The 21,262-nt window shown below is 40.4% G+C and overlaps 1 protein-coding gene across 1 annotated transcript in view; it reads right to left on the bottom strand.

The window, feature by feature from the left end:
* Positions 1-21,262, bottom strand: part of LOC135084738 (uncharacterized) — an 82,178-nt gene that overhangs the window by 23,400 nt on the left and 37,516 nt on the right. Inside the window, exons 3-12 of the mRNA XM_063979477.1 lie at positions 10,571-12,184; positions 9,839-10,045; positions 8,989-9,171; positions 8,570-8,692; positions 7,850-8,006; positions 7,004-7,077; positions 6,273-6,388; positions 3,922-3,996; positions 3,080-3,196; positions 2,016-2,163 (exon numbers count right to left, since the gene is read on the bottom strand). Coding sequence (XP_063835547.1) covers positions 2,016-2,163; positions 3,080-3,196; positions 3,922-3,996; positions 6,273-6,388; positions 7,004-7,077; positions 7,850-8,006; positions 8,570-8,692; positions 8,989-9,171; positions 9,839-10,045; positions 10,571-12,184 — 2,814 coding nt within the window. The remainder of the gene's footprint in view (positions 1-2,015; positions 2,164-3,079; positions 3,197-3,921; positions 3,997-6,272; positions 6,389-7,003; positions 7,078-7,849; positions 8,007-8,569; positions 8,693-8,988; positions 9,172-9,838; positions 10,046-10,570; positions 12,185-21,262) is intronic.

The following is a 21,262-nucleotide window of genomic DNA, read 5'->3' as shown; positions in this document are numbered from 1 at the left end:
TAGAATACACCAAAGGACCTGGATACGTACCTTTCGAGAGCAGCTATCTAGGGTATCCAGTGGGAAAGAAAGGCCTGCTTATGGTGTAGAGACCACAATAAGTGTCAAGTCAAGTGTTATAGACGATCCTGGATCTGACCTTTCAAATGCCTTGAGGTCTTGAAGGCCTTGAGTGTCCTCTTTCTTCTTTTTTAGCAGCTGTCCAGGGTGCGTAGTTCGGAAGAAGGACCTGGCTATATCCTCAATGGCCTATGATCCTGAATCTGACCTGTAAGAGGCAGCACGCTGCCGGCGGGCGAGTCGACGAACAGCTTGGAGGCGCCGACGTTGTTGGAGCGACGCCGGATCACGCCCAGCAGGTGGCACCTTTTAAAGACAGCTGCCTAGAGTATCCAATGGGAAAGAAAATTTCTTATGGTCCAGGGTCTCCAATAGGTCGAAGAGTGGAAGATGCTCCTGGATCTGACCTTCTAAATGCTGCTGCCTTGAGTGTCTTGTCTTTTGCAGCTGTCCAGAGTGCCTAGTGTGAAAGACGGGCCTGGCCAAAGCCTAGATCTCCAACAGACTGAAGGCCCTGTACAAAGAAAGGCCTGCGTTTAGCCTAAGTCCCTAATAGGTTCAAGACGGTTCTAGATCTGACCTTACAAAGACAGCTGTCTAGAGTATCCAGTGAGAAAGACTAGGGGCATGCCAATGTCATAAGTCTCTAATAGACTGAAGATGGCCTAGCATCTCCACCTTGCAAAGACAGCTACCCAGAATGTCCAATGAAACCGAGGGACCTGCTTATAGACTAGAGCCCCCCATAGGGTGAAGACAGCCCTGGATCTGACGTTTTAAGTTGCAGCACGCTGCCAGTAGCTTACATCTATCGCCGTAGTTACAGCACTAGGACCCTCAATAGACTAAATACCCTGTATCTTAAAAGGCAGCTGCCCAGAGTAACTAATGGGAAAGGGAGTATCTAGTAGACTGAAGGCCATGGATCTGTACCTTTCAAGAGCATCTATCTAGATTCTGCCCTAGGAGTGTCCTGTTTCTTCATCTTTCGCAGCTGTCCAGGGTGCCTAGTGGGAAAGAAGAGCTTGGCTATGGACCCCTAGGCTATAGACCTGTGTCTGACCTGTGAGAGGCAGCACGCTGCCGGCGGGCGAGTCCACGAACAGCTTGGAGGCGCCGACGTTGTTGGAGCGGCGCCGGATCACGCCCAGCAGGTGCTTCTGTACGTCTGTTGCTACCGCCGGCCGGAGCGTCGAGAGGCATCCTTATATCTACTCTAGAGCCCCCAGTAGCTTAAAGACAGCCCTAAGTCGCCGTAGTTAGAATAATAGTCCCCCCAATAGACCTAGTTACGGCACTCAGTAGATTTAAGAATACCTCAGGTCAGGCCTTTCAAAGACAGCTGCCCAGAGTGTCTAATGAGAAAATAAAGGCCTGCGCTTAGTCAAGGTCCCTAGTAGCTTAAAGACAGCCATAAGTCACCCTAGTCAGAATAATAGTCCCTCGAATAGACCTAGTTACGGCACTAGGATACACTCAGTAGATTTCAGAATATCTCAGGTCAGGCCTTTCAAAGACAGCTGTCCAGAGTGTCTAGTGAGAAAGAAAGGCCTGCGTTTAGCCTAGGTCCCTAGTAGGTTAAAGACAGCCCAGTATCTGTACCTATTAAGGACAGCTGCCCAGATTTCCCAGTGGGAAAGAAGGGCCTGCTTATGGCCTAGACTCTCCAATAGGTTGAAGAGTTGAAGACAGTCCTGTATACCTTCTAAGTGCTGCTGCCTTGAGTGTCCTGTATTTGGCAGCTGTCCAGGGTGCCTAGTGGTAAAGAAGATCCTGCCTGTGTCTCTAAAAGACTGAAGGCACTAAATCTGACCTGTGAGACCTATATCCCCAATAGCCCAAGTCTCTAAAAGACAGAAGGTACTAGTATGTTTAGCTGCTGTCCAGAGTGCCTAGTGGTAAGAAAGGCCTACCTAAGACCTAGGTTCTTAACAGCTTAATGACTAGGATCTGACCTGTGAGAGGCAGCACGCTGCCGGCGGGCGAGTCCACGAACAGCTTGGAGGCGCCGACGTTGTTGGAGCGGCGCCGGATCACGCCCAGAAGGTGCTTCTGGACGTCTGTGGCTACCGCCGGCCGGAGAGTCTCCGGAGTCTCTTGCATCTGAAGAAAGATCATGACTTTGGACAGTTGCTCATCGTACATTCACATAATAACTTGCGTGTGGAGATGAGTAGTTTATCAGTTGGACTGTTTTACCGTCCGTGTGATGAGCAATCAAGATTTTGATTTGATTTGATCAGAGGCTCTTTCAAAAGTTGAAGTCATCTTACTTCATGTGACGAGCAATAAATATTTTGATTTGATTTGGCTTGCAGGTCAACTGTAAAAGCTGATATTAGATTCTCCCAATGGAAAGGTCTCATCAACAGTCCTTTTCAGTCCACTGCTGGACTATGAGCCTCCTCCACTATAGTGGAGGGTTTTGCCATAATCCCCACGCTTGGCAGGCGGATTGGAGATCGCAGTTTAAAAGATTGATGTTTTTTAGAGAGCGCTGCTACCCGTTCTCTGTTTGATGTGTAGTCCCTAAGTCGCCTCTTACGACACCCGCGGGAACAGTAGGGGTTGGTGACAAATGTATTCTACTCTGCCGTCACCACACGGCCTTCGACACGGCATTCGGAAAGGTCTACTGGAATAAAATAATGTAGGTACCAACACTTTTTGAGATCATTCTTTTTTTATTCATAAACTGGTGTGAGAGAGGTTAATTTCACAAAATGAATCCCTAACAACTTTAATCTTTAATTCTGGTTTCTTTCAGTGTTGATTCAAGGCTGCAATATCTTAACCAAACTAGGAACAAATACACAATAAGAAATACTCTGCTGTTCGTTCGTTCGTTTCAGCCGAAAGACGTCCACTGCTGGACAAAGGCCTCCCCCAAGGTTTTCCACAAAGACCGGTCCTGCGCCGCCCGCATCCAGTCACCTCTCGCGACCTTCCCAAGATCGTCGGTCCACCTAGTGAGAGGCCTGCATACTCTGCTGATAAAGTTAAAACTGGCTCCACTCACCAAAATGGTGTAGTTGACGAACACCCCTTGGTTGTTCTCATCTCCCTTGTGGATGGAGTTCACGGAGCCACTCACGAAGTCATCGGAGAATGGAGTCATTGAGAAGGCTGAGTCGATCTGAGGAAGACATTTTATCATCATCATTATCATCAGCATCATTGTCATTATTGTCATCATCATCATCATCATCATCAGATCTTTTAGTCTCCACTGCAGGAGCATGACAATCTCGTAATTTATCCAAGAGTGAATTCATTGGGAATACTGAATCGACCTGAGAAATTAGTTTTCATTCATTCATCATCATCAGGTCATCATTTACATTATCAACATCACCATCATTAAGCTATTCGGTCTCCACTGCTGGAGCACGACCCTCGCTAATATACCAAATAATGGAGTCATTGAGCAGGTCGAGTCGATCTGAGAAATAATTAAGTAATTATCATCATCAGATCATAGCACAGCACAACCTTCTCGATGAGGGCTATCGTTTTAGCGCTCACCAGTTAGCGCCACTGTAGAGTAAGGTCCTGTCCTTGCTAGTAGCGAAGACAGTGGCACCAACTTGTGAGCGCTAAAGTGGTAGGAGGACTATCGCATTTGCACTCATCAAGATGGCGCCACTGTAGAGTGAGGTCCTGTCAATCGCCAGGGGTGCCAATGAAATGCTCATTACCAGAGGCAGACAAAGGATTGACTTACATTCCTCACGCTGGTCAGACGGAGAGAAAAAGGGATATTCTCTTAAGCAGTTCCGTCATCATCATCATCGTAAGTTTCGTGAAGATGATGTTGAAGGTGATGATGATAGAACTACTGAAAGTGTTCAAAATACTTACTGCTTTCAACGCTTCATAGCTGAGAAGTTGATACGCTTCCGAGTCTTTGTCTGCTAGCTTCGCATCCCAGGCAACCTGAAATAAGCAAAGAATACAGTTATGGATATATGCCAAGAAATATTGTTTAACACACTAGTTTCTGAAGTCCTGGTGAGTATTGCTTTATTTGGCCCATTCAGAATGGTTGTAATGGGTTATTTTTCGTCTACTTTCGTCAATTCACAGCCCAAGAGTCAGATTTCATGAACTGCCAAGGCGTCTGAGACATGGCTCAATCTGATCAAATCGAGCGACGTCTACCAGCCAGGTGGATAGTATGTCTATCCAGTAGCAACCTTATAAAGGTTGCAGGAAAGCGCTGGATGCTTCTGAAAACGGCTCCTGGTCTGACTGGTGACTGTACCTTCCTCTCGTAGAACTTGTCGACCCTGAGGTTGAGGAGCATAGCCCGGCCGGCACTGGCAGCTGGATATGCCTGGGAGAGATAGTCCTGCCATCTTGATGAGCACTAAGGCGCTTTCATATAATAAAAATAAATAAATAAAAATAAAAATTATTTATTATCAGACAAAAGCAGTCCATAAACCCTAGTGTGGGGAGGACTAAGAGAAAAGCTGAACTAGAGAAAACCTGTCTCTCGTAGGATTTGTCGACCTCCCAGTTCAATACCCCAGCGTTTACGCTTTCTAGAAAAGCCCTAGTGGGAGGGGATTCTAAAGGAAAGTTGCACTGGTATTTTAGCTACCTTTCACACGTAGAATCTGTCGACCTTGAGGTCCATATTCCAGCAAGACGCTTCTCTAGAAAAGACCTAGAGTCGGTCCATGGTTCAGTAAGACACTTCTCTAAAAAGACCTATTCTCGGACTCTAATGCGCAAGCTGACTTAGTGACTAGTCTTCGAAATTATTCTGATCAATTTCGTTGCGGGAGAAACTTGGTCTTTACTGGCCAGGGTTATTGACGGTCAAGCTGTAGATTCTTGCAGCGATGGGAACAAAAGGTGGGAATAGTCCTGCTTATCTAGTAGGTATCTTTCTCTCGTAGAGCTAGTCTCTGAGGAAAAATAGAACAGCAAGTCGCTCTCCTCGAATTTAGAGATTCCCCTGAAGTGAAGCACACGTGATAACCGCTACACTACGGAAACATTCCCCTGAAGTGTGGGAACTCTAAAAGGAGCCTATCTGATATCATAGTCGTACCTTTCTCTCGTAGAACTTGTCAACCCTGAGGTTGAGGAGCAGGGCCCCCAAGCGGCGACATTTCTCTAAAAAAGACCTATTCTCGGACTCTAATGGACAAACTGACTCAGTGACTAGTCTTCGAAATTCTTCTGATCAATTTCGTTGCGAGACAAGCTTGGTCTTCACTGTACTACTGTAACTGGTCAAGCTGTATATCCAACTACACAGGAGGTGCAAGACGTGGGAATAGTCCTGCTGAACTAGACAAGATGCTCTTCTAGAAAAGCCCTAAGCTGAGCTCTAAGGGAAAAGTTGCACTGGTATCAATCTGGTTGCTACGCACCTTTCTTTCGTAGAACTTGTAGATCCTGAAGTTGAGACGCTACCCCTATTTAAGTCCTGATGTGGGGGAAGCCCTAAGCTAAGATCTAATGGAAAGTTGCACTAGTGTCTTATCTACCTTCCTCTCGTAGAACTTGTCGACCCTGAGGTTGAGGAGCAGGGCCACGACGCGGCTGCACGGGTCGCGCTGCACGCGCACTGGCAGCTGGATATACTAGGGGAAGACATGCTCCAGCCATCTTGATGAGCACCAAGACGCTACGTCATTTAAGCCCTGAATCTCAAAGGGAAAGTTGCACTGGTATCTTACCCATCCTTTTCTAACTTGTCGAAACCTGTGTTACAATACCTCAGCCAGCAAAACACTCCGCTATAAAAGCCCGAGTGTGGTGTAGGGAACACTAAAGGGAAAGCTGAACTAGTATCTTAGCTACCTGTCTCTCGTAGAATTTGCCCTTGAAAAGACCTAGTGTGAGAGGATTCTTAAAGAATGTTGCACTAGTATCTTAGCTCTCTTTCTCTCGTAGAACTTATCGACCCTGACATTTAATACTCCAGCAAGACGCTCCTTTACAAAAGCCTAAGTTTTGAGAAGACTCTAAGGGGAAAGCTGTTCTGCTATCTTAGCTATACCTTTCTCCTATTGACGACCCTGAGGTTGATTGAAACGCGCTGCCTCTAGAAATGTTGGAAATAAAAGGGGAACTCTTTGATGAACTGCTTGGCAAATATGCTTTCACTGGTTGAGTTTCGATCCGCAGTAAATCTATAGATCCTGGCTACACAGGAGGTGGTAACAGTCCTACTGAACTAGTGTCTTATCTACCTTCCTCTCGTAGAACTTGTCGACCCTGAGGTTGAGGAGCAGGGCCACGACGCGGCGGCATGGATCGCGCTGCACGCGCCGCGCGTATCCTGGCCGGCACTGGCAGCTGGATATGCCTGGAGAAGAATTCTTATTTTAGATTTAAAAAGACCTAAAAAGGCCGTTAGTTACTTAGTTTTGCAGGGCAATTGAATACCGCACTGTTTGGGCCATTCGCGCGATTTGTGGTTTATCTTCCTACTTAAACCACCCCAGATCCCCCCAGAAAGCAAGCAGCCTGACTAGGCCGTTATTGACTGACCTATCAATACAGATCAAACCACTGCAAGGATTGCACTGGACATATTATTATGACGTAAGCATCCGCTAACGTAAATGAAACGGGGGTCCAAAGCTTAACGCGTGCGGAGTTGTTGGCAAAAGTTAGGTTGAAAATTAATTGGAATTAGTCTACATACAGCAGCACCGACTACAGCTACTAGGTTTAAACTAGTTCTGTACTTAGCAATACATGGTACAACTGGTAGGTACTACATGCAAAAGTCTGATCTGACAAGCAGTGATTTTGGTTCTAAAACACTTCTGCTCTGGTTCCTTTGTATTCGACGAACCCATAATTGAGGTCTTAAGAATCAGAATCAGCCCTTTTCTAAAGAAACATAACTGTGCAGTCACGACCTCAAAATGCTCTACGTTTTCCAATATTAAGGAAGGTTTGGTTGAGGAATTACCTGCTTCAGTCCTGCACTTCTCGTTCTGCGCTTGGTCGCAGGTGGAGTCGTCTCCAACGATGCACGTGTCGATTCTGGGAAGAAAACAACATTCTTTGAGACAAAATATGCAAATCCAGACACAGAGAAAATTAGAAGACCCCGGGTTTAATTTCCAGTGAAGGCAAAAGTGGAAATCTGATTCTAAGTTCGCCAGGCAAGCTATTACTATACTCAGTCATAAAAATAATGTGAAGGATTGTTGTGTTTCGGCAATAGAAGATAAGATAGTCACTTTCTCTGTGTGTTGAGATTTCCGGGTGAAGCTCGCTCCACCTTAGCTTCGGCCTAATAATTTTTTTGTTAAATATTTATTGCCATATTATTTGGTAAATAAGGCGAAATTCATCCCATAAACTTATGGAATAAAGCATTTCATCACTTTCCATCAGGCGATTCTTCTCCGTAGAGGGATGCATGGAGAATATTAGCACATTTTCTAAGAATAGCATCCACAAAATTGTAACTGATAGATAGAAAATACCACAAAAGACAAGAAAATAAAAGTAAAAGAAAGAAATATACAAAAGATACGGCACAAATTAACTAACCACTATAAATCGATATCTTCTAGACAACCTAAGGACAGGACCGTTCGACATTTTCCATCTCATAATAAAGACATACCTGACGGTGGGCTGCGGTCTTCTATACGGCTGCTGCGGTCTATGAGGGGGGGGTAGGCCTCCTTGGCGGTGGTGGGGGCAGAGGTATGTCATCAGCTAATATCGCAACTCTCGTGCCTAAATAATAACCATCTCCTAACTTTATACCTACTCTTCATATCTACCAGTATCAAGGACATACCTGACGGTGGGCTGCGGTCTTCTATACGGCTGCTGCGGTCTATGAGAGGGGGTAGGCCTCCTTGGCGGTGGTGGGGGCAGCGGTATATCGTCGGCTGGTATCGCCACTCCCGTGCCTACGCCTTGGCCGAGCGGCGGCGGTGGTAATGGTGGTGGAGCTGGAAGAAAAAGAATGGGAATTAAATAAGAAAAAAGAAGATCTCATAATTGATCATAACGGCAGGCAAAATACTCGATTAAGAACAAAAGGAATTCTCCCATTCGTTTCCACCACTATCTGGGAATTGTGGGAACGAGCCAGAAACAACAATTTGGTCGCCACTGAAACCCAACCAGTTTAAGTAGTTCTGAGGATAGATGACTGTTTTAGAACCCGCAACGAAAGAGAAAAATATCCCAAGTACCTATTGTGTGAATTATTTCAATTTTGTTATATTTTGTAAACTTTTTGTTGCACATCGGCTACCAATTTGTCAGGGCTTCGTCCTGGTTTCCACACGCTGAGAAGATGCCGTCATCTTCAGAAAAAACGTCATCTAAAGTTTCGTATGTTTCCATCCCTCTCGCGCAAAACTAGATGCTAGCATGAGCGACGGTGACAGATACTCGTAGACTCGACACTACGTAAACAGCGTTCGGAGTAGACTCCCAGTTCTCCAAAGCGTTCCCTAATACCCAATTCTAATCCACCACCAACGGTTCACCAAAACCTTCAACTTACCAGAGTGTTGAGGAACGGTCTGCACCCTAGTGGGCCTGACGCTGACCCCAACGGTGGAGCTATCGAACAGGTTGAGGTATGTCTTCTTGCCGTCGATGGACACAAAGCCCTGGTTTCCTGACACTGAGACGATGACGTCATTTTCAGCGGTTCTCTAGGATACCCCGCAGACTAGAGACTGAGAAAATAACGTCGTCGTTCCCAGAAAACGTTACTCCAAAAAACGTCATCCGAAGTTTCCTATGTTTCCATCCCTCTCGCGCAAAGCTAGATGCCAGCTTGAGCGACGGTGACAGATAGACTCGACACTACGTAAGCAGCGTTTCGGAGTAGCCCCCCAGTTCTCTAAAGTGTTTCCCCAAACCCCCAATTTGAACCTACCACCAACGGTTAATAAAAACCTTTAAGTTTTAACTTACCAGAGTGTTGAGGAACGGTCTGCACCCTAGTAGGCCTGACACTGACTCCCACGGTGGAGCTATCGAACAGGTTGAGGTATGTCTTCTTGCCGTCGATGGACACGAAGCCCTGGTCTCCTGACGCTGAGAAGATGACGTCATCGTCTTCGTGCCCAGATATTGGGTGCACGTTCTCGATGTGGACTGGAAATAGAATGGAATAGATATTCTTTAAAGCACCAATTAAAAGAGATTTTAAAAGTTACATTAGGAGACTTAAAGTTATATATTTTCTGCAAAAAGGTTTTTTTAAAGCGCTTTTACAAAAGAGATGAAAACTTTGGAAGGATATTTATTTAAAGCTAGGTTCTTCAACAAAATTCAATATTAAAAGACTTATTACACTATAGGTACTTTCCCACCACTGCAACTCCTGTATCAGAATCTATAGCTTGGCCTCAAATGAAACCCAACAAGTGAAGTTTGAGTAGTACCTATTCAATATTACAGACGAAGATACACCATATTTAACACTGTGGCATTATTATCTTTTTTTAATGCAGAACAAGGCAGGTGAGAAGACCGCAATCACATCTGATGTTAAGTGAGGTGCAGTTCAGGATAGTTCAGCTCCAGCAGTGCCTATTAACTATCACCTTGAAGGTTCCCGATTCCCGAGACAATTCTTAAAAAAATAGAATTCTGCAGAAGGCTTCCCACTTGGTGGACTAATAATCTAGTGAAGTAGAAGGACCGGTAGTTGTGGAAATCCTTGGTGGAGGCCTTTGTCTATGACTTTGTCCAGCAATGGAGTCTTTTGGCTGAAACGAACGAATGAAATACTTAAAACTAAATTCGTTCTCTCTCTTACCCGTGGCTCCTTTCTCTCCCGGCCCCTGTATAGCAGTCAGCGTCACGTCGAATATCTCCCCATACCCCGGGGGCAGCCTGGTCTCCGGGGCAGTAATGACGGACACTTCTGAAGGTCTAAGCCTCGACCCGTGGGGCTTGAAGTCGGTGTCATCCAGCACTATACCGGGACGAGGCCGGTATGGATGGTAGGGGATTCCTTGGGACGCTGTGGATGGAAGTTTTTGTTAGCTCTTGCTGTCTGTTCATGCTAGGAATTTCGGTGGAGTGAAGACGTCATTTGGCTGAAAAGAAGAAGAAGAAGAAGACGATAGATCTGGACTTAGTTAATTCTTGTAGCTGCCTCAGATGTGACGTGGACCCTGGATATTTTGCTTGATTTAGTTAAAACATTACTAGGTCACACCAGTAGGCCCGCATTCACAAACATTACTGTGAGGTTTCACAGAGCGCGTGGACGCATAGGGTGACACACGAACCAATCACATAGCTCTAGTCAACGCTGTGCGTTCGATTTGCTGCTTCACTTAAGCTAGCATCGTTTGTGAATACGGGCGTAAGTTTTATGCGCTGCATCTTCTCAGCAAATTATTATCCCAAGGTTGAGTTAACAAAGTTACTTTAAAAGGACATGACTGTGTACAAAATCCACATTATTGAGAATTCTCTCAGCTAAAAGTTTAAAATATCCAGCAATCTACCTAATTATAATGCAATGATATCATCTACTCACATGGCAACGGCTGGGAGTTGATAGAAGACGTCTTGACAATATCCACCGAGCTCGCCGAGTTGCTTGGAGTAGGAGAATGGCTTATCAGACCCTCGGTAGGAGTAGGAGCTTCCAAAGATGACGTGGAAGTCGTTTTGATCTCCACTAACGAAGACTCTATAATAGGCTGATCTATGGTCTCATTTCTGACAGGTTTAGCTGGTTTATCATCAACAATTTTGTATTTATCTTTGTTTATTTTATCCTTTTCAGTAATTGTCTCTTTCTTTTTGTCTTTCTCTGGTTTTGTAAGCTTCTCTGTTTTAGGTTTCTCTGTTGTCGTACTAGAGGTTGTCGTTTGTTCTGTTGTTACCTGTGTTGTGGGCTTTTCAGTAGTTTTTTCTGTTGTCGTCGTTTTTGTTGTTGGTTTTTCCGTTGTGGTTGTGGTTGTGCTTGTAGTAGATTCAGTTGTTGTAGTTGTTGTTGTTGTTGATGACGTGGTTTCTGGTGTAGTTGTTAGTTCTTCTTCTTCTACTTCCAATTCTGATTCTTCTTCAGTCTCAGTGCTGTTGTTCTCTGGTAAGTTCAATAAAGGCACAGTCTCTTTATCATCGTGATGTATGTTATTCTCTGAATGACTAGTTTCGTTTTCGCTTACGGTTATCTCTTCCTCTGGCTTCTTATCTTCTAAGTCTGGAAGATCAGCAGGGAGCGGTGGTAGAGGTTTGTACATAGGCAGGCCAGGTCTATTAGGTCTGTTAGTTGGAGGCCTTGGCCTAGGCCGCTGCCACGGAGGCATCGGCCTGTGGAATCCTGGCCTGTGAGTCAGTGGTGGTACAATTTGCTCAGGTAAATTGACACCATGATAAGGAGGTCTGTCGAACGGGTATGGCGGAGGAGTTTTGGTTGGCTGATAAGCATGAACAGGTGGTGTGACTGGAAGGTCGAAATCTAGTGGAGGCAGATCAGATATCCTTGGAGGACCGCGGTTGTTGATTCTGGAAGCCATCGGTCTGCCGGGTCGTCCATTAAGAAGCTGCGAATTAGCTTGGACATTGACGTTGCCGTTTAAAAGCTTGACTATACCTGTGATTATGTTCTGTATCTCTGTGTTCTGCCGGCCCTGGTTAAGGTTGGCTGTCGCAAAGATCGGCTGCACTGCAGTAGGCCGGACTCTGGGCCCCGGGAGCGTCAGTGCCCTCGCTACCGGGACCCTTTTCCCTTCCCCCGGAAACCTGAATTCTAATCTGTCCCCGAATCCCGAGGACATAAAGATCTCATCGTCACTACTCCGTAAATAATCCAGGGTTTTTGTTGGTCTGATTTCGTAGTACTTTCTTTTGTTGTGCAGTTCTATGTGATTATCAATTTCGTTGTTTGACGATGGTATATCATCTATGTTTATGGATCTGGATTCTCTGTCAGGATCGGCAGATCTGGCCACTATAACATGGTCTTCTCTTTCTTCGTTGTTGAATATGGTATCCGGTTCTAAGTCTTCATCTACCATAAGGCTGGGTTCTATTCTAAACACTACGTTTTCAGTCCGACTCGTCTGTAATACGACATCAGGGGGGAGGTGTTTTGCAGCCGATTTTGGTGATAGCTGGGATATTGTGTACATTTCTTCATATCCTGAAACAAAAAGAAAATTGAAAATTAATAAATGTTACAAGATATTAATCATACAATCAACTTACAACAAATTCTATAGGCTTTAAGATGGTTTATTGGTAGACACAGACCACACAGCCTGTGATCTGTGTTGGTAGAGAATGCCATACGAAAAATTAAGTCCGCCACTGTAAATTGAAGACTTAAAAGTGCAAAACCTCTTAATAAATAAATATCTATGTACTATACTAATAATTAATCTAACTTAGACACTAAATCTCTGTCTCTAGACATAAAATTATTAGTTGATTAGTAGAGAATGCCACCCGGAATTAAGTCCGCCACTGTACTTATATTACTTACATTACATAAGTGCAAAAAGTAGAAATGAAAATATGAAAAGACTAAGTCCTAATTTTATCATTTCGATAAAGTTTAGCTACATGTTTTACTTAAATGTAGCGAAGGCGCTGGATGCAGGCCGCTACCAACTGGTCATTATGGAAATCATTGGGGGAGGCCTATGTTCAGCAGTGGATGTCCTGTGGCTGAAATGATGATGACGTTTTAAATAAACAAGAGCTTGTAAAATGCTAATGTATTGTAAACGCGTGTCTTTCAGAAGATTTAACTTCAGTAAACTAGAAAGTAGACTTTTTCCATTTGTTAACCAACATTTTCAATAATGTACTTAACTCTTGTTGAGATAATAATAAGATTGTTTATTGTGATTCAAGTAAAATATAATTGGAACTCAATTAATGACAAATAAATTGGCGCTAATTGATCGATGATGCGTGTTTTAAAAAGTAGTTTAGTGGACATTTGGATTGGCTTAGTGTATTTTTTAGGATGACTGGAAGAAAGTGCTTGAAGTCATTAAGTTTGCTTTTATTATTCTAATCAAAATCAAATCAAATCAAAAATCTTTTATTCAATTTAGACCACTAGTGGCACTTATGGTACCTATACTGGCACTTATAATGATTTGGTAGGGTCTCCAAATAATAACTTTTTCTTTATTTCTTTCTTTCTGCAATTCCTGTGTAGCCAGGATCCAGCTTGACCGCCAATAACCCAACCAGTGAAGGTCAAGTTAGTCCCGGGGGAAAGTTAAACTGTCATTGGACCCGCCGTCAGTGGACGTCCTATGGCTGAAATGTTGATGATGATACAAAAGAAATAAACTTATAATATAAAACATATAGAAGCAGCAAATCAATCTCCAATCTCCACTGAGCATCGAACCATGACCAAGTGGCTTGCGATGCGACTCACAAGGTGTATACCGTGACGTGCACGACTGAGTGATACTGTGCCCGAATCACTAGTACCACAATCAAGACGACGTACCTACAATAATTCTGTGCTCAAGCGCATAGATTTATGATAGTTTGAGTTTTGATATTTAGACAGACTTAAATATATTTTTTTGAGTATAGCGTCGGCTGATTGCAAGAAGTCATTAACTACAAAAAGTCATTAAGTGTCCATACTAGCATGGCGATATTGGCCGCGACTTATACTATATTATGCAAGAATCAGTAAATGGATATCTGCCGTACTTTGGAAGATTTATTTTTGTAAAACTTGATAAATACAGTTTCGTAAATTTTTATAGCATTAAGAGCCATTTTACATTTTCGTGCAAATTTCTAAGATTTTGGAAGCATGAATTACTATCTTAGGCAACACCCAGAGATTATTTAATAACTGCGAAAGATAGGTCAATCCTTGGTGTTGACCATTAATGAAACGGATTTACTAAAACTCTTTTGCTTAATTCACAGTGCCCCATCTCCCACAACCATTTTACGGAAAAAATGCCGCAGACTCATTTTCAAAGTCCTGTATCTATTATTTATGCTCATATAATAAGCTTAAAATATATAGTAATCATCGGACATATATTCTTGTAGTCCATTAATGAAATAGATTCTTGAATTTCATTACCATTATTGAGTAAAATATAAAAATAATTTGGCAAATTTGAAGATTAACGTCACATTTTGATCGTGGTTTTTGGTTTAAAAACACAGCAATAACTGCAATAAAAGTATCCCAAAATAAAGAATATTCATTGTAGAATTGATTTCTACAGTTATTGTTTAAATATTAGTAACCACTTTGTCAAAATATTGATGTGAATATCAGTATAAATTACAATGCGCAAGCCGACATCGATTAGTATGGCGCGAGCGCCCGTCAAGGCAGGACCTGTGTCATTTTTCCCGCCGTGACGTTTACGTGCGTTCGTGTCGTAAAGCGGTGATTTGTACGGCGACCAAATACATTTGATACTATGCCGAGAGGCTGTTTCGAGTCGGCCGGCCGAGCAGAAATTGAAATGATGAATTTTAATTTCTTTGACGGATCTGGGTGTAACTATGTATAATATGTAGGTACCATGTATTTAATTTATTAAATAAATTATAAAAAAGAATATCCATTATGCTAGCACCCTTAACACAAGCATATTAGTTGCCTACTTTTGGACTAGATGGCGCTGTGAAATTGTCCAAAGATTTGTTCATTGATTTATCCGCTTTGAGTTTTGTTTCGTGAAAAAGAAAAAGAAGCGTTTTGTTTCGAGAGGGAAGCTTTGTTGTTAAATCTATACTAATAAAAGAGGAAAGATTTAATTGTTTGTTTGTTTGGAGGCAATAGGCTCCGAAAAAAAATTATTTCACGATTTAGAATCCTAATTTTTTTCTATGTAGGCTATAAAATATTTTCAAAAACTTTAGTCCATAATCTTTGATAAAATTCGACGTTTAATAAATAAATTAGATAACATATTAATACTTTTTTTCAGTGCGATTTTAGTACTTGTTTTTCAGAAATTCTACGATTTAACTAAACTTCTAGTGTTTATATTTTATGCATAATTTATTAACTTCTAAAATATACATTTATCCTATTGATAGATGACGTGCTTCGTATTTTATTAAAATTATTACCTGACTAGGTTAAAAAGGCGTGGAATGTTATTTTGGAGATAACTTGGTTCCATAGAAAAATAGAGAGATGCTAAGCTTGCAAATAAATGATTTTATTATTATTTATATTATTATTATAAGTAATGCGCTGAGTTCGAAACTCAGTGTCGTATTAGAAATTCACACACACAAAGAAATCAAATTATGTGCTCATTATCCACTGCGGTATCAGTATTCAACGTTCGAATAATATTTAGTACTATGCAAGCAATATAAACTGTTTACATAATGACGTCGCTACTGTCATCATTGCTTTCACAAGCAATATGTTCCAATTTGTCCCTTGTCACATTTCCCTTTAGTTTCTATGATCTGTGCTTGTTTCTAACTTGAATTGAATAATGGGGAATATTTAGTTGATATCAATGAAATATTCCTTAGCATTTTTGATTTAATTTTTTTTACACGTGTTTGAAAAATCAAGGTCAGATTACAATAAAGTAACAAGTGAAAACGTAACATTGCATTGCAACTCGCAATTTCGCAATATTGATGAGGAGATTCCATTGGAAAGTCTGTATTCATTCCTAAGATTCCCCTAACACCATCAAATTCAAGAGAATTCAAGAGATTGCAGTTTCCCATCTCATGCTTAGGTACCACGGTTTAAAATAGTGTGGTTGCATAGAGCCTGCAACGGGCAACCGCGTGCGCAGCTGCTCATACTAATTTTCGATACAAAAGCAAGTGTTGGCGCCCTCACGAGTTTTAGCGGAGTTCCATATGGTAGCGGGAGTAGATTTAATGGAAATCTATGCTTCTCCGACGACCAGTTGTATGTGGAATACTCCAGAGTATGCGCACACAATAGCCTGGTGATTTTAGCACCTGAAGGAAAAACAAAAAAACATTGTTTACAAAGAAATCTGCGGCAGGTGTAGTGTTTTAATTTTGTTTTAGAAAGATCTCATAATTTTGTAAGTATGCAAATATTTAAACATAATAATTTGTAGATTTTATATCAAAAAATATTATTATAATCATTTAACAAAATTAATTTTCTTAGAATATTTTAATTCTATTAGAACCATTTTCCACTTCATCGCAGAAGAAGTCGCGGGCAAAAGCTAGTATGAAATATGTAGTATTGCCCGCGGCTTCACCCGCTTGAAATTTAGTTTGTCACAGATCGTCATAAATTATAGCCTATACATTGCTATTCTGGTCGACGCCAGGGATGGACGAGCGTCGCTGTCGCTGGCGACAGGGTCTTCTGGTTCAGGGTTCATGGCGTAGGTCTCAGGCAAAATGAAATCCACTCGTAGAAATAAATAAACTCAGTGTATTCAGGAAAATAATTACACACAGCATTAGAGTCGTATCGGAACTGAGTGAACCAAAGGTCTTGCGATAGGAACGTCCGACCCGAGTGACACAGACTGCCTAGTACTGCTGTACTGTACTGTAAAGTTTCATCAAAATCTGTTCAGTAGTTTTTGCGTGAAAGTGTAACAAACATCCAGACATCCACACAAACTTTCGTATTTATAATATTAGTAAGACTAGTAAGAAGTAAGATAGTAAGATGAATTATTTTAGTTATTTGTTTACTTATAATAATATTTATTTATTTATTTCTTAGCTCTGTCTGATAATGGATCTGGAGGAGATGCAATGGCCACCTCCGTAACAAAACAATAGAACCCTATGGAGTTAGGGCTTGTGTGATTCGCCTTGACGAATATTTCGTATCCAGGGTCCGATGATGAAGCTGTAAGGGGGCAGATTTTTTTTTTCACTATGTGACTGTCTTTATTTTGTACTTAATATATATTTTACATTTATACCTATTCGTGTTTCATTATTCGTATCCAGGGTCCGATGATGGAGCCGGAAGGGGGCAGATTTTTTTTTCGCTATGTGACTGTCTTTATTTTGTACTTAATATATATTTTACATATTATACCTATTCGTGTTTCATTATGAATCGAAATATAAAAGATTTAATAAACTCTATTAAAAATTTAAATTAATTTATCAAGTTTGAATACCTCACTCTACCTTAAAATTAATAACTTAAATCAAGTCTTAATACGGTCACGGCTCAAGATTTTTTTGTCCATTTCAGCGTTCTTTTTACTCTTTTGACGTTGCGTTGACAGCTTTTACCTAAATTCGCGCGGAATATTTTTGTGAAATGGCTCTTAAAGTAATTATTGTCCATTAATGATTTTGTGTCGTAACATAGTCGATACACACACTGTTTTGACTAACTGCCAGAACTTAATAAAGATTTATAATGCGCCTATCCTTGTTCATCCCAGCCGTTCCTTAACTGCGTTTGCTGCACCTCTTCTTAATCTTGCCAACAGAGACAGTGCAGTGTGGATGACATAGAAAAGACAACACATGAGATATTTTCTTCATGAACATTTTCTACACGGTAGTGTCTGAGGGAGGATTATTTTGTGCTCGTTTATACCGTATTTTTATCTATCAATTAGCATCGGTTATGTAAGAATTCGTAGCTACTGATTTACAAAATTATATCATCTGTAGTTGCGAAAATTTTGCGACAACACACGAGATGTTTTCTTCATGAAAATTTTCTACACGGTAGTGTCTGAGGGAGGATTATTTTGTGCTCGTGTATACCCTATTTTTATCTAGCAATTAGCATCGGTTATGTAAGAATTCGTAGCTACAGATTTACAAAATTATATCATCTGTAGTTGCGAAAATTTTCATGAAGAAAACATCTCGTGTGTTGTCTTTTCTATGTCATCCACACTGCACTGTTTCTGAATTTTTTGTTTAGAATGTGACCCAGAAGATGACAGGTCATAATACATATTTCGTTATTATATATTATTTTAAACGTAATTTAACTTGATTTAACATGTATCACGGTAATCCGATAAAGTAAAAAGTAATTACTTCTTGGTTTGTTATAGTTGGCCGTCAGTCAAAAGACATTAACTTCATATTTTGATTTTTTTAAAATACTGTGTACGTTATTTTGAAATGCCAGTAACTAAAAATTTTTACTAAGACTTATTTTTATGTATCGGCATTTTCATTGCGGCGCTACCTATTATATATTTTTTTTAAATGGCTTTTTTCTCTCCAAACTTCATTAAGCTATTTCTCGAAATCATGTTTCTGCTAGTTAATGACTTCTTGCAATCAGCCGACGATAGGAGTAGCAGAGCTAGGTAGGTAAGTACTTCTAAAAGAAAATATTGTGTAATCAGGAAAATTGCTACATTCACAGCATCAATATATTGAGCAGAGTTTCTTTATCAGGTAATAGTGAAAATTGAAATAGTAAGAATTTGAAATGAATCTAAAACATTATAAAAAATCTAAAAAATTAGTGTTTCTCTATCCAACTAGTAATATTATAAATGCGAAAGTTTGTGTGGATGTCTGGATATTTGTTACTCTTTCACGCAAAAACAACTGAACGGATTTCGATGAAACTTTACAATATTATTGTTTATAACCCAGAATAACATAATTAGGCTATAAATTATGACGATCTGTGACAAACTAAATTTCACGCGGGTGAAGCCGCGGGCAATAGCTAGTAGTTTACTAACAAAAAACAAGCACTATTGTTCACTCTATACATCCTGTAGTTGACTTTTTCAAACATGTTACTGTATCTTAGTACTGATATTTTACTTATGCGTTTCCACTATCAAACCTTCCACAGAACAACACACTCGTTCACTACACACAGTGAAAGTACGTACGTCTGTCCCGTTGCCATTGTTCTGGCGTACTTATGTCACTGTTATGCAAGCGTGACGTTGTCTTTTTAAGGGAATCACAGAAAACCATTGAAACCTTAGGCTGGGTTGCACCATCTTCCTTTAACTGTCAAAAATCTGTCAATTCCACACAAAAAACGCCGGTTATTATTATAGTTACGGTTGAATTAAGTTTTTTTTTAAATTCTAACCCCAAATTAAGCAAGTAATATGCATGTGTCAGGGGTGCTAGCTTAACGGATATAATTACTTTTTTAAATACATACATACAGGTGAGATACAGGCCACCCAAGTAGCATTTTACTCCATTTAAGAGTTCAATAGTCGTTCACATGTACTCCACAAGCTGTGTATGTCAGCTGTATACGAGCTGTATAGCTTGCTATAATGCTTTTATAGAACCAGTTTGGGCACAAATTAGACAGCCTTAAGTTCACTATGGCTGTACATTAGCAGTATAATAGCATTATAATAGCAGTTTAAGTAGTAACATCGTACTTAAGGCTGACTTACGGCACTATATGGGACGCAGTGTGAACCATACAACGTACGTGAGGATAATAAAGAGTAACAAGTGGCTAAATGCACAGCTTTCAAAGTTATAAAGTCCGACAAAAGTACTCCAATGCTACCTAAAGTTCACGTGTGTCTTAAATTATTTCCACATTTTAATATTAGTTTGGTATTTGTACGTGAGTGCCAAGAGGGAAATAACTCGGGCGGATAATCATTTATGCAAATAATAACACGGGTTTTAAATACTTAATAATGTTAATGCCATTGGGAATGCAACTTTATCGTGAAATGTATACATATTTACAGCTAAAATATTTACGCGCCTCTGTAAAAACGCAATATTCATTTTAAAATATTTAAAACTGGCTGAGAGGAAATCTACAATTTTCAGTTTTTGATATTGGATTGGCATTATAATTATATTACGGTAATTAATTATAACATGAAACCAAAACTCAATCGCTCTATCTGCGAATTTTGTGATAAATCTGCATTAATTTTGGAGATTTATTTGGTAAATATTTTAGGTTATGTAGAACAAAATGGTGGAAATGAAATACGGCTATGTGAACTGTTATAACTCCAATTTAATGCGGTGAGCGTATATTAGGTTCACATGTGTTCTGTTAGAATGCTGTTATCTATATGAAGTTCCACATTTGTACCACTACAGCGCTAATGTCTATAAATTTATTCTAATGTGAACTTATGTACAGCTTTAAGATGTACCTAGTTCAGGTCAATTGTGTATCTTTAATTCTTTCAAATACTGAAATTTTAGAGATCCGCAATAAAAATTATTAATGTCCGTTAAATCGCCTAGCCCAGGTACTAATAGTCAAGTATGAATACCTAAAGCATCAGACGGTAGTGTTCCCGGTTTAAATTCGTTTATTATGCTTGACAATTTATTCAAAGCGGAATGAGGAATACGATTTTCAATAGCCCATGTTCTTATTTTTTTTGCGAAAGGTTAAATAATTGTCCAAATCAAAATGGTATTCACTATCACTAGAACTGCAATCATCACACTCTGATATCTGTATATTTTGAAAAATTTCAGGTTGAGGCATAATATTTTGCTCTGCATCATGTACAGAACCACCATGAACAACTAAAAACAGGCTTGGGGAAATGTGTAATAGAATATCACATTCACATTCATGTTCAGCTTAAAGCAAATAAGAGTAGTACTTGTGGACAAATAAACTGCTATTGATGTTAATGGACAACACATATAGTCCATTTAACAGCCTACAGTGTACATGCGAACCATTGAAACACTTTTGTACAGATAGTAAAAAAAGGTTATTTTAATTATCACAAACAAGTCCTACTACAGCTACTAGCTGTATAACAGTCTAAAACAAGTAAACATAACAGCCTTTGGCTTTATAAATGACCACGTGTGTTCTATTAAAATGCTAGCTCTATAACATCGTACAAGTAGGCCGTTAAACAGCGGTTGCCGTATCTCTACCCTCCTATAATGCTCTTAGTCAGATGGCTGACTAAAGAATAGTTGTTAGAGTATTATAACACCAACAATCGTATAAAAGTATAACTCTACACTAGTCTACACTCCTATAAGTCCCTTAGACAGGTATAGGTGTAATTAATTGCAATAATACAGCTTAATACATCACGAGTGAACTGTACTAATGCTTTAAGTACACATTAGAACTAAATGTGAACTCTTAAATGGAGTAAAATGTTACTTGGGCAAGAGCTTCCTCGTTGTGGATAAAAAAAAATATGTCTGGATGTTTGTTACTCTTTCATGCAAAAACTACTGAACGGATTTTGATGAAACTTTACAGTATTTTTGTTTATAACCCGGAATAATATGTTTTATAATATGCTATTAT

The sequence above is a fragment of the Ostrinia nubilalis genome, chromosome 27 (genome assembly GCF_963855985.1).
Source record: "Ostrinia nubilalis chromosome 27, ilOstNubi1.1, whole genome shotgun sequence".
NCBI classification, from domain to species: Eukaryota; Metazoa; Arthropoda; class Insecta; order Lepidoptera; family Crambidae; genus Ostrinia; species Ostrinia nubilalis.
Note: the sequence above shows the minus strand (reverse complement) of the source record. Positions and strands in the feature narration are given on the sequence as shown.